At 43.2% G+C, this 14238-nt stretch overlaps 1 protein-coding gene across 1 annotated transcript in view; it reads left to right on the top strand.

Moving 5' to 3' along the window:
* Positions 1-13946, top strand: part of PROSER2 (proline and serine rich 2) — a 42149-nt gene extending 28203 nt beyond the window's left edge. The window contains exons 3-4 of the mRNA XM_075017956.1: positions 7654-7906; positions 9293-13946. Of these exons, the coding sequence (XP_074874057.1) occupies positions 7654-7906; positions 9293-10299 (1260 nt within the window). The 3' untranslated portion in view covers positions 10300-13946. The remainder of the gene's footprint in view (positions 1-7653; positions 7907-9292) is intronic.
* Positions 13947-14238: the final 292 nt, after the last annotated feature.

Genomic DNA, 14238 nt, shown 5'->3' with positions numbered 1-14238 from the left:
GGAGGTTTTTACCTGGCAATTATAGTGTTGGTCACCGTAAAGAAGTTCTTAAAGAATTTCATGTGGCTTCCAAGCCTCAAGTTGCAAATCCCTGTGCTCGTGTCTCAAATGTAAGTGAGAGCCACTGAGAGCACCTCCTTCATTTGGGGATCTCCCTGGAAGATAAGTACTTCCTGTTCTTGAGCACTGTGTGTACCCTGTGTGCATGTGTGCTCACAATGCAATGGACCTTATTGTGTCCTCTTACTTTGTGTCTGGATGGGGTTAGACTCTTGGTGATGCAGTTGATGCATTACCCCCAGGCAGGGGCAGGGCAAGGCAAAGGTACATGGGGTTATGTGCCACTACTACTCCCCAGGCAGTCGAAGTAAGGCCCTGGTGAAGGAACTAAATAATTCTTTGCATCTGTCTCCGCTGCAGAGGAGGTGAGGGAGAATCCCAAACCACTTGTTTTAGGTGGCCAATCCTGAGGAACTGTTCCCGATTGAGATGTCAGTGGAAATTTGAGAACAAATAGATTAAACCAAACAGTAACAAGTCACTAGCACCAGATGGTATTCGCCCGAGAGTTCCGCAGGAACTCAAATGTGAAATCGCAGACAACTCATTGTAACTTGTGATGTAAATCTTCCATACCAGATGACGTGTCACATTAGCCATTCTCCAGTTCCTGTGAAAGGTTCCAGATGTGATGCTAGAACTGAAGGCTGGTAAACCAAACTTCAGTACCAGTCAAATTAGTATGAAACCATGGTAAAGAACAGAGTATGGAGACGTGCAGATGAACATGATGGGGTGTGGGGAGCCAACATGGCTTACAAATCCCCTAGAATTCTTCAGAGGGGATGTCAACAAACAGCAGTGATGGCATTAGAGGGAAGGGCTTCTCCTAGACAAGAGCAAGTAGTGGCTAAGGGGGAAAACAAGGCATAGGAATAAATGATCAGCTTTGAGAATGGAGAATGGTAAATAGTGGTGTCCTCGATGATCTGTACTGGGATTAGTTCTATTCAACCTAGCTGTAAATAACCTGGAAAAAGGATGTAGAAGTGAGGTGGCAAAACTTGCCAGCAATACAAAATTATTCAAGACAAGTCAGAGCAGACTGAAAAGCTGCAAAGGGATCTCACGGCTTGTCTCTCCTATGATATACTGAATTCTTTACATGCTGTTGTGCAACACTTCCAGCTACACTGAAGGGAAAGTCCTGAGAACTGTGTTCGGTTCCCAAAGTGAGCAGATTTTCCTGCTTGCATTTGATCTACTGTTGTCACAGGCTTTATTGTATTGTACCCTCAGCCCTTTAATCTGTCGTCATAGCCCTGTTTGGCTTGGTCTGTAGACACACAATGGAAAAACAGAGTTTCCCAAGTCTTGAGGTTGGCTATTTGTTGCTCCAAATTGGCATGGTTATGTTCACCACTACCTGTAGTTGGGTGGCAACTCTTCCGGAGAAAGCAGCCTTTTGAGGAGAGGCCCCTGCACTGTCACAGTTCAGGACAAATGCACTTGTATTCCTCTTCTGTGGTGTACCTAGAGCAGGCACTTTTAGGCTTCTGCCTTCCAGTCGTTACCTCTCTAGGGTGGAGTCTGATGTCTTCCTGCCTCCTGACTGCTGTACTTTCAGGATCCACAGTCTCTGCCTATGTTGAGATACTCCCTCACAAGCCAGACTCTGTAAATAGGTCAGCATCTGCACTTTGCTTATTTTTCAAAGGTTATGGCTAATGTAACTGCCAGCTGCTGGCCATTACCACCCAGCTTTCTAAGAAAGCACATTTATTTGTAAGGTGAAAGCATTACAGAGAACATGATACAAACAACTTACACATGTTGCCATTAAAGTTACCAGCGGTTACTCTGCTTGTCCACCCCTGGGCAAACAAGTTCTCTTGTAGGAAGTGCCTTGCATGTTGAATAGTAACAGAGTAAGCCATGCTAGTGTTTCTGTAGTCAAGTTCCTAACACCTTGGTTCAGACTAAACTTAGCCATGCATGGGATAATCTCTTCTTACCGTGTTGGCCTTCGCTCTTCAGAGAGCGGGAATTGAAAATGGGCAGACAATGGCTACCTATTTAGTGTGTAGCATCCACATGGGCTATTTGTTTCCATAACTGGTCACGGAAATTTGCATTTCCTTCCCTGGAGATTTGCCAGGCAAACCACTTGATGTCATCCAGTTGTCCATTCTTGTCTGGCCCATTGTCTGTACAGTCCATTTGAAGTTCATAACTTTTCCCAAGGCTCTAGATAACACCCAAGTGTTACATTTGTTGCAATGGACTCCAAAGACGATAAGGTGTTTCAAGGACATTGTGGGGAATTGCCACGTCTGTCATGTGCTGCAACAGTCTCGTTCTGACGTTAGGAGAATGTGGAATGAGCGAATGCTGACAAAATAGCCTGCTCTATTGTGTATCATGCAGATAGCTTGACCCTTGGCCAGGAAACTACAGAGAGGGCAGACGTGCTACCTTAAACAATGACCGGCTCACTAGGACAGCAGTGTCCAATAGGAATTCAAAGATCTCCACACTTGTGGTAGTCCTCTTTCTGTATTTGCCACGTTATATTATTACAAAACTTCATAGATCTAGGCAGTCTGAAACCCTGCCCCTGCTCCAGTTCCCCACTTCTAATTCAATGCTGGTAACTCACCAGGGCTGCCACCACATGCTTCTCCCATCAAGCTATGGGGTGTGTGTGCAGAACAGATGGTTGTACTCCTCACATGTGGCTCTTGGGGGGGAGTCACAGTTAGAGGCTCCAAGAGCTGCAGGTTGGCCACCCCCATATTCACCATAATGCAGTTTCCTGTTTGACCCATGTCGCAAACGTATTGGACACCTCTGCACTAGGAGATTGCAGCAGAACAATGCCTATTTGCACTCCTGTGTTTAGCCTTGCTCAGAAAAAGCCTCCTCTGATCAGTGCAGTGATGATGATGTAGGTAGAAGTAGTGTCAGTTTGAATGGCTAACGAACTTCTCTTGCAGATCGAGAACTCCTGGACTGGGCAGTGTGCGGCTGCATTCCTCCCCATTCCTAGTTTTGTCTTGTAACATCCAACTGTGTGAACCAGTCCCATTCAGGTTAATCTCCAACCTTCCCCTTGCACAAGCACCTGCTCAGCCTTCGCTGCATCTGGCTTCTTGCAACTTCTCTTCTTAAACCAAGGTGTTGGCATTGCAGTAAGGGCTTAGAAGTTAAGTGTGTTTGGTTAGGAATTGTGAGCTTGAATACTCAGTCTACAACTACTCCCTTCATTTATATGAATTTACAGTGGACTGAACATAATACACAGTAACTCTTTAGACCATGCTGAACATAGGTAACCTCTTACATAAGAGTAAATGGGTCTGTAAAAACACTGTTCTCAGAATATTGAGGTGATCCTCAATCCCTGATTTTTTTTTTTTTTTTTTTTTTCCATTTCTATTCACAAAATACCTGTGTGGTGGTCTGTATGTAGAGAATCTCATCACACAATCATATCTGCAAATAACTAATCATTCTTGTCCTCAAGCATCTCTATAATTCTAACCAATAAAAATTAAAATGACTCCTTTATATTAAAGGGCTAGTGGATCAGACCTTTCGCCCATTTAAAACATGTATTGCACAAGTTACTGTGGGACTTATTTCACCTCCCAAAGCCTTAGTTACGCGCGCACGCACGCACACAATTCACAGAATCTTTCAGATCCAATGATGTGATTGCAGAGATGGCTTTCCACGTTTTTACTTAAATTTTCAGCAGAAATCAAGCACAGTGGATGCAGAATTTTACTCTTCTCCCCCCCTCCCCCCTAATCCACATATAGATCTAAACTCTGACTTTTATACTTAAAAGTAGCAAAAAAAATTCAGCTTTGGTAAAATCACGCAGTATGCAAGACTGCAGTGGTCCATGACTATAATTTCTCCTGTTGTTTTAATAACACTTCTGGACAGGGAAGAAGGAGAACTTGCTCGTTAGAATAATAATAAAATAGAATAATTAAAGCAAACCTTCCTTTACGAAAAATACTCCAGTAGCACACTCTGCTCATGCCAGATAGAGCACATGTGGGTTATGTTCTAAAATGTTAAATGCCAGGTGAGGATGCTCAGGTCTTTTTTTTTTTTTTTTTTTGGCTCACCATCCAAATTTCTTCCCTTACAAACAATAGTGCTAAGATTCTATGTATCTAAATTTTCAAACTTCAGCTGTTCTTTGACGGCTTCCCTCCCCCCACCTTTCCTTTCCTGGATCACAAGGAATTGAAGGGACTCTACTCAAACTTTCTGAACACAAGTTACTTTTTTGGGCAGAAGGTCCCCAGGTCACCTCTCTTGGGGCTTATTTTTGAGGCTATGTGGAAAATAGGGTTTTTAACCTTTAGTTATAGTTTGGCATGACCAGCACTTACCTGAATAAAATTCCTTCCCTTTTGCTGAAGCTTTGAGTAATGTTGAAGAATGCAGAAGAGCATTTTGTAGGACAGCAATGCTCTTAGAGCAATAATAGCTTGTAATTCCTCATTACACTGTAGAAGTAATTGGAGACAATGTAAGCAGTAGCTAGTAGTCACGAGCTGTCACTGCTTTAAGCATGTTGTCCTGCAGGGCTGACCTAGAGATATCGCCGTAGTGTCTGAGCAGCTTGAACACCAATAGAGAGATCCTCATGACCCCTCTGCAGCAGGGAACATAGATTATACCCACTTTACAGATGGGGAAACTTGAGGCACGATGTGCCTAGGGCAAGGCTGGAATCTGGATTTTTGGGGGGTTTCCTAAACCCCAACTCAGTGCCCTAAACCAAAAGATCTGATGAAGCTGCTATCTCATGACTTTCCATGAGAAGCTGACTACAATAAACTCATATCCAGTATTCATTCAACCAAAGTGCTCCTATAACTGGCACACATGTGCCACCTTCCCCTGGCCCCATCACTTGCCAGAGTTACCCCTGTCCTAGCCAGCTTCCCAGAGCTGCCAGCATTCCCCGGCACCCCAGCCAGCTTCTTCCTGGCCCGAGCAGACAGCCCAGCATCAGCACTGCCACCTTCTTCCCGGCCCCACCCACCCAGAAGAACTAGCAAAATCAAAGGGGCCATCAAAGAACACTGCAGAGCAAAGGATTAGTTAATGGCCCTATTGCAACCTGGGAAATGCATTATTCAAGGAATGCAAGAATGCTCATTTGTTATGGACTTGAAAGCTGAATGAAGGCAGTAAAACAGACTGTTGGATGGTCAGATATATTGAAGGTCTAAGGTGGCAGCTCTCAAACTGAGGGTTGGGACCCCATTTTAATGGGGCAGCAAGGGCTGGGTTACACTTTCCGGGGCCTGGAGCCAAAGCCCAAGGACTTGTGCCCTGGGCTGTATCTCTGAGCTTACGTGCCACTCCCTATGTCTGCAGCCCTTGGGCTTTGGTTCCCCCTACTGCTGCGGCGCTGTTTGGCGCAGGCTTTGGGCTTGGCTCTCCCACTGGGGCTGGAGAGGTTTGGGTGAACGTAGGCGTCAGTCTCCCCCTCCAGCAGTCGTGGTGTTGGGGGTTGGGTGCATGAGGGTCACCGTGCAGTGAAGTTTTGAGAACGGCTGGGGGGGGGGGGGGGGGGCAGTGTTCCCAACTGTGTTCCAGCCTCGTGCAGAATAAATTTAATGTGCCCAAAGGCTTGTGCAGATGTGCCTGTGACATCCTGGTGAGACTGTGTCCATGATCCAGGAGTTGACATTTGATCCTAGTTCTAGAACTTATCACAGCTTTGAGTGTTTGCACTTTTCCTGACTGAAGTCGTACTCAAGGTTGTGAACCACATCAGTGTGTAACACGCAGCCATGGCTGTCACTAGAGCAATTCACCCGGTCCGGTAGGTGTACACATCAGCTTACAAAACGAATGCGTGTTGTGTGGGCTTCTGTGTTGCAGCATTTTGCTCTTACCCATCAGGCAACATTTACTCTGCCAGCAGTAAATCTGGATTTCAGGGAATATATCTACATCTTGTACTTCTTGTATTAGGAAAAACAACTCAAACAATCTAACGCAAGGTCTAGTCAAATGCTTGTTTACCCCAGCACAGTTTGACTTGTATCGGCACAGCATACTTCAGTTTGGCATGTTATGTTACCTTGGTGTAAAGGGTTTCCTGTAGGATTTTGCATGGATGTCTGGCTTGTTTCAGGCTATGGAATGAGCTAAAAGCCAAGGTGAAAATGGAACTTGTATCTCTACACTCTGCCTGGTTACCTTTTGGCAACCAGTAACTGCTAGCTGTTCTTTCATACAGTATGTAGGCATGAGAAGTGAAATCTAGAAAAGGAAGCCAGTCTGCACTTCCCTCATTGATAGCGAATAGTTGCTTGCGCGTGGTTTGCAAACTCGCTGGGAATTTTTTTTAACCCATTGTCTCGTAATAAAACTCCTTTCTAGTCACTATTTGTCATGCTTGTGGGAAAGAGAGTGTTTTCCATGTGATAAGAGGCTGAGCAGTTCATGCTTTGCTGTGTGAAGGAGTCTCATCAGGATCAGGTTAGTCGAGAACCATGAGTCAGGGAATAACAAGTGACTTTTTGGCTCTTCCCATCTGTTTTCCCCACTCCTGCAGGCCTGTTACCTATAGGACAAAAGCTGCTCAGCTGGTCCCTCAATTATAAGGAAGCATTTCCTGGCATTTATTCTAAATTTCCCTGTTTTTTGTTTTTTTTTTTAAATTCCCCTTTGTCCTTAGTGTTATCCATAGTAAATGAGCTATTTACAAATTATTATCTATCTTTGCCCTTTGCTGTATCCCTCTCATCTCCAAACTTGATAAGTGACCAAAATTACTATTTTTGGAAGCCCAGCATGACTCAAAAGTTCTTCTAAAAAATCAGGCACTTAAGTTGATGTTGCATTGGACACTCCATTACGGAACACTTGTAAATGAGCCCATCCCCGTGGTCAGCAGTCCTGGCACGGGTGCCAAGAGTGGTGCTCACTTTTTTTTTTTTTTTTTTTTTTTATCAGCATGTGAGGCAGGATCTGAGCATTGTTCCTTCTCCTGCATGCATCTGGGAGCTTGCTCAAAGCCATGCTGCCTGTGTATCAACAAAAGACCAGCTACTGCTACCAACCACCAAATAAACTGTAAAGCTCTGCATCTTAATTTGTTAATGGAGCTGTTGTAAGTAGGATTATTAGTGACTTTAAAAAGTATCATTGGCACTCAGACCATACACAGAGGTCAAATTATTAAATTTAGGCACTTAACCTCGAAAAGGTTGCTGATCCTGGCCTATCATTCTCAATCTAAGCAACTGAGTGAGTTATTTTACACATTCTGCTAAAAGTGAGTATTACAGCAGCAGGGATCTCATTATTTTGTTTCTAAGAATTTTGTAGTTCTGTTAAACAAGCAAAAACTTTCCTGTCAAGACTTTTTGCTCTGACAACCCCATATTGTTTAAATACACTCATGGTGTGTGTTAGAGCTGTTTTAGACTTTTTTCTCTCAATACTTCCAACGTTGTTAAACTATGAAATATCTGAGATTGAACTTTTTTTTTCCTTTTAAACCAGGTGCTGTTTTTGTTCCCTCTTCATATTTAGCCAGTCTTTGTGAAATCCTAGACAGCTAGCTTTTGTGGTCTTGTCTTTGACTCTCTGTTTCTCTACCTATAGGAGGATGAAAGCCTACAGTACCTGACCCATGAGGAGAAAGATGTTCTCCTGTTTTTTGAAGAAACTATTGATGCTTTCGAAGATGACTTGGAAGAACAAGTCCTACGTGACAGTGGAATCCACTGTCATTCCCCAAGATCAACAGAAGAAAATGCTTCCAGCCACTCGGAGTCTGAAGATATCATTGATTTGGTGCAGTCAGTCCCTGAGAACAGTGATGACAAGTGTACCGCAAACAGGGAAATAGCACCAGGTAAAGTATGACAGCTTCTAGTGTGTGTACACTGAAGAAAATCTGTTCTGGATGCGGCAGTTCTAGGTCTTTTCAGAATTGACATACCTCTTGTTCTGCATTGGATGAATCTTGCCTTTTTAAAAAAAGATTCTCATCATGTAGCTCCCAGCTTTAGGGGAAGCTTGTGCCTCAGTTTCACCTGAGGTGACACATGGAGGGGGAAATACATGGTGGTATGCACCCCTTCTCAATTTGCTTAGTCTCTGTGTGACCCAACACTACCACCCTCCTCCTCCCTGTCCCTTCCCTCTCATGGAGCTGCTAAAGTAGGGTGAGGCAGAAGCAACAGCAACAGCTGGAAGCTGCAAGGTGGGATGGCTGCTTTCTGGGAGGTGACTTGGGGTTTGTGTGACTTGAGCTGTTCTGGGGCTGTGCCTCCCTCCTCAGCTGGTATGGGTCATCTCTGAGTATAACGTCATGTGATTTACTAGCTCAACATCTGTCTCGGGAGTAGCCATGTCAGTCTGTAGCTTCACAAAAAAACCCAAGTAGTCCTGTAAGACCCAGGAATGCTTATTACCTAATAAATAAAATTGTTAGTATTTAAGGTGCTACAGGACTGCTTTTATGTGTGTGGGGGGGGGGGGGGGGAGGGTGCTCATCATTAGTTGCGTTCATTTAAGTGTTCGTATACAGCTGAGTGGTGACTCCTATTTCTCTCTGCCCTCTCCCCCCAAAACAGCAGCTCTGAAACAAAGTAAGTGTGGTGAAGTTGTTCCAGTGAGCAACAGCAGTGAAACGTGTAACAAGGACTAGAACAAATGTACTTGTTTGCGCACTCATTCGTTCATTCACCCTCCAGCCCAATCTCCTGTGGACAGCCATTGTGCATGTCTGATAGTGGAGCCATAGTGAAGAATGTGACTTCACTGACCAAACCCCACCATGTGAGCAGTCAGTACCTGTGGATTGTGGTCTCCCAGTCCCTGTATGCAACCAATTTCCCATGACTCAGTTGCCTGCTAGCAAATGTGCCACTTGGGTTTTAAAGATGTTTCTTTCCTCTCTGGTCACAGTATCCAAGAAAGGGCACAAATGCAAGGAATAGAGAATATGCAGTGTTTCAGTAGCCCACATCTAGCAGATATGGGAACAGTATATTAGAGCGAAAGCAAGTGTCTAAATGGAGATCTTAGTTTCTTGCCTGAGAAGACATTGAGCTGCCCAATGGGGGTTGGACTTGATGACCTCCTGAGGTCTCTTTCAGTGATTCTATGAGAATTGCAACTTAAGGGAAAAGCTGGATCAGGAGAAGTTGTGGTGAGAGAGGCCAATGCTGGTCAAAGGAAGTCTTGTGTTCTTCTCTGTGCAAGGAGCTAATGAGATTCTGTTTTTTGTTCTAAGTGTCAGAAGCTGCGAGGGGAATGGATGGTCCTAAGCCAGAGGGCCATGAGCTGCCGGAGAAGATTCCAGTTCCTGATGCTGCACCAAACCATCCTCCAGCTTCTCCATTGACAAGCTACGGGGGAGTCCCAGCTCCCTGCCCACTGCAGCATGCCAGTCTTCATCGTGCCATCCCCACTCCAATTGTCCTGGCTCAGAAAATGTCTGAAAAGCAAAATGAGACCGGGACATGTTCTCCTCCTTCCCCCAGAGAGGGGGACCCTGTGGAAAGGAAGCAAATCCCCGTGGCCAATGGCATCTGTTTCCCAGCTCCTAAACACCCTCCACTGCCAACACCCAAATCCTACCGGTTTCCAAGTAATATCAACATAACTAATGCAGCTGAGAGAGATTTCAGCCAAACTATCTCTAAGGCAGCGGTCAGTGTGCAGGAGCGTAAGGCTCAGGTGTTAGCCAACATGAACGGAGCCGCTTTTGAGACAGCTGAAGTAGAAGAGAGGTTGCGGAAGAATGAAGTCCTGGTTCGCAGCAGAAGTTCCTCCTTAAGAGATTTGACGCCTGAGCAAACACGATACGAGGCTCTGATGAAACTAGGCCTGGTGAAGGAAAAGCCAAGCCTGGCCCAACAGTATCATGCCCCAAACACACACAAGATGCAAGACTTGAAGGCAGAACAAGGAGAGACTATTCCGAATGGATATCAAAATATCCATGCAATATTAAAATGCCATCCTAGCCCTTTCCTTTCTACGGGCAAGACAGTGACAATCAAACGAGATGTGGCTCTTGGCAGCGATGATGTTGCTCTACAGAATGTTGCCAAAAGCTTTTCTGACCATGGGCAGCCCAGTTTAAAGCTGGATATGAGAAAGCGGTCAGGCTCACTACCTCGACCTTCAGGATTTCCACCCCAGGGGATAACAGTAAAGTTTTCCGGGCGAGGCTCAACGGAAGAAGCCAGGAAAGAGGCTCTTCGGAAACTGGGACTGCTGAAAGAGACTTTGTGAAAATCTGAGGGGAGCCACCCTAATACCTGAAGGCAAGCGAATGGATTTTCTCTGTGCTGGAGTAGTCAAATAGGACTGGGTTTTAGAGGAAGCTGGGTGGACAAGGAGTTGTTCTCTGTTCCTTCAACCCAAAGAGGTACTAAATACCTTACAATCATAAGGACTAGCTGTCTTCAGACCAGAGAGTCAGCAATGGGTTAACACTACATCCCCACACAATACACCCCATCTAGTATTCAGGGACTTGTGAAGACCTTTTATTTTTAAAGTTGTGGCTGTAGCAGAGGGCATTGTGTTAATGAAGTGTTCTGTTCAGTATTTTTTTTATTCTATGTAGCTGGCAAATCAAATGGAGGATTTTCGTTTATCCTGTACCATTCTGAAGCCAAAAAACAAAGATCCCTGCGCGCACACAGAGAACGTCAAGATACATTAAAACTCCAGTCTTTGACCTGTGTGGTGTAATTGCATGAATTTTCTTTCCTATCGTTGTATTACCCACCTCTACCCTCGTCGATTTTTATATACCAGGTGATGGGATCATCTTTCTCCACACTCTGGCCAAAATCGCAGCTCAAGCATGTCTGACTTGTGCCTCTGTAGTGAGAGTGCTTTTCTATTTGACCTTCTCTTGGACATAGGTGGTTGAGCGTGGAGTAGGTAATGGCATTGTTCTTCCACTTAATTTGAAGGTCACCTCTCTGCCTAAGCAGCTGCCTGTTGAACATTTAGCAACTGGGTGTACAGGGAAAGGCACCTGTTAACTCTCAAGGACACACACAATGTCTCATCATGTTTCACTGACAACCAAAGAGGAACTTGACAATCAAGAAACTAAACTTTTATATACAAGAAGTGACTACTGGAGAAGCCATAGGAACAAGTGAACTCTGAGCCTTATGTTTAATGTCCTGCTTTAAATAAGAGTTCAGTGAAGGAGATCTCACTGTTCTGAAACAATAGTTCTAATCCACAGAGTAGCTGTGGCCCAGTACTGTTACTTTTAACTGTTTTTATCGGTCTGTCTTAACGGTTATCCTGTAGTGTATTGAGTGCTAATAGTTCCCAATTCTTTGAAAAAAAAAAAATCATCCTGTCTTGCTTAACATACCACCAAATTTATAACCATAATCCTTGCACATTAAACAGAATTAAGGGAGCTTGTATTTACCAACACGTCTTGGCTTCCAAAAGTCTATCTAGTTTCCACTTCTGTGTCCAGCAGCCAGAGTTTAAAGGTGTTGAGAGAATATTTATTTTGAAACATTTTTAGAATAACTTTGCCATATAGGACATAAATTCATCCTTTCTATTTTAAAAAAAAAAAAAAAAAAGCTTATTTTCTCCTTCCATATGTATTCCAAAATTCTATAAGAATAGAAGCTTGTTTGGTTTCTAATGACAATGTCTGAATCCTATTCTTTTTTTTTTTTAAATTTGTAAAAGGCCCAAAACTTGTAATTTCATCAACAGGAAAAAACAAACCCAGTCTCTCTCACCACACTCTTTTGGTAGCCTGAGCAATTTTTTCCTTTTGGGGTGGGTGTGTGTGTGTGGTTTTTTTTAATGGCAGAGTTAATAAGCCTTGGAAAACAAGGAGTGGTTACAATAGGGAGTAACTCCCCTTCTATTGTAATAGTTCTGACAACTGTGATAAATGTGTCTCTATTTCCTTGGTAGAAAGTGTTGCTTAAAACTTGCTGAGTAGAATTTACAAATGAAGATTTAGTGAAGGAAAAATTTCATAATCGTTTACTTGCCTCATAAGTTATAAAATCCTTTTTAATAGTATTGAATCAGTTTTATAATTGCGTATATTATGGAATCTGTCTGGTTTTATTTAAAGGAGGGATTATTTTTTCAGACTTTGATTTAAAAGATCCTGTCCCCTGTTGTAACAACTTGTATTTAATTTTGAAATAGTGACTAGACCCTCTGATGCAAATGAGACTACTTGCATGCTGAACCTCCAGTGTGTATTAAGTGTTTTGCTGGATCCCGGAATCTGGCTGCAGTTCAGGACTATATTTAAACATTTGCTTTGGACTTAAAGTACCTACGTGCTATCCTTAATATGGAAATGAGTGAGGTTAATAAGGTATTGCCAATTCATTAAATGTGTAATCTTAAGCATTTTTTTATTTCAAATGCTTTTATTTTTCTACAAGGAAATCAAATTAAGGATCCCACCGGTTCTACACGTTCAACTTTTGAATTCTAGTAAGGAAACACTATACAGGCTAAACCTATATAAACCTTGCTTCATGTTTAATCACATTTTTTCTCCACAGTAACAAGTATTGACCCTAAGGTGACATCACCCTCTTAATTTGAAACAAAAGTTTACCCAATTTTTTCAACTGACTAAAGCTGATTTTTTCCCCCCCGTCCCCCAAAATATTAGTAAGATCGTAACCTTTAGAAATTGGTAAGGGTTTGAATAAGAGATGGCAAATTTTAATGTTAATTTTATCCTTTCATTATTCAGTTAGTTTTGAATCCTGGCATAATTCTTAAGGCACACCGGCTGATGTGAGCCAGTGTGTGTATTTTGATAGTCTTACGTACCCAGTATCTCATTGGTGAGACCCTTGCAGTGTGCCTGAAACTGTAGGAAGTGAAGCTGTGCATATATGTGAAGTTGTTATAGCTGCTAATGAAAAGGTTTGCATTAATATACAGGTTATATTTTGTATCATGTTACTGTGTATGTAAATGTTGAGTATTACGGTGGTAACATGTCATAGATAAATATCTGCTATGAAAACCATCATGACTCAGCTGATTAAACTAATTAGGATAAAACCCAACAATTGGTAATGAATGGAAAACGGAGTTTCTTCCTTTCTTTCTAAAATGAAATGACCTGAGGTTATGTCTACCCTTCGGCGGCTACCATGTTACATCTGCAGTTCTTCTGTAGCACTTGTGCCAGAGATCCATCCTAGAGCAGTGGAAGAGGTTTCTCGATAACCATAGTTACTCCAGCACTCCATGTGGCATTAGCTACATTGTTAGACTTTGATTTAGCTGCAGTTACCCCCAGGATTATGGAATGAGGGTGGTTTTTTTAAATTTCACATGTCAACTAGGTTTCAAATAGCTGACAACCTGAATTAGCCCCTTCCCATCTCATCTCAGCTCTAGTACTTAGAGATCCACAACTGTAAGAAAACAACACTGTGTGGTGTGTTAAGAACATAGCACTCATTTCATAAAGAAACGTTCGCGTGCCGGCCTGCAGGGTAGTAGCCTTTGGACCAGACAAGCAGTTTGTGGACAAGTCTGCACTAGGCCTGAAAGTCAATCCGAGATACGCAATTCCAGCAAGGACAGCTGTGTAGCTGGAATTGATGTATCTGCAATTGACTTACCTGGCCATCCTCACTTAGGGAGATCGATGAGAGAAACTCTCCTGTTGACTTCCATTATTCATCCTAATAATTAAGAGCGGGGACGGGGGGGGCGCGTAGTTGAGACCTGGTAGCTGGGATGCATAAAATCAAACTGGGAGTGTGACATTGAATTCCAGAAGATCAACCCTGCCTGGGTGGATCTACCATTAAGTATAGATGTCCCTTCTCTGTATTGTAATAAGCAAGCACAAGCAACTGCCTTTCCCCACCATTTGCTGCTGTTGTAACCTCCTAAATACAGATCTTAAGAGTGTGGTGGTTTTTTTTTTTTTTTGCAGGAAACAGCATTAACAACTCCATGTCTGCACAGTAGGATGTGCTGCCCATATTGTAGGAAGCCAGCATAATTGCAGAGGAGTGTACCTAAGAGGGCCTCCTCCCCCCCAACTTGTGCTGGAAGGAGTTTCTATATAGCAGATTTGTACATAATGTTCTCTGTGCTCTTCCTGATTGCTTTTCCCTGGATACTTTATAAAGATAAATGCAGGACTGAGAATCTTGTCACAAAACTTTAAAGGTGTGT

This window comes from Carettochelys insculpta, chromosome 1 (genome assembly GCF_033958435.1).
Source record: "Carettochelys insculpta isolate YL-2023 chromosome 1, ASM3395843v1, whole genome shotgun sequence".
NCBI classification, from domain to species: domain Eukaryota; kingdom Metazoa; phylum Chordata; order Testudines; family Carettochelyidae; genus Carettochelys; species Carettochelys insculpta.
This window is presented reverse-complemented; position numbering and strand designations above follow the sequence as displayed.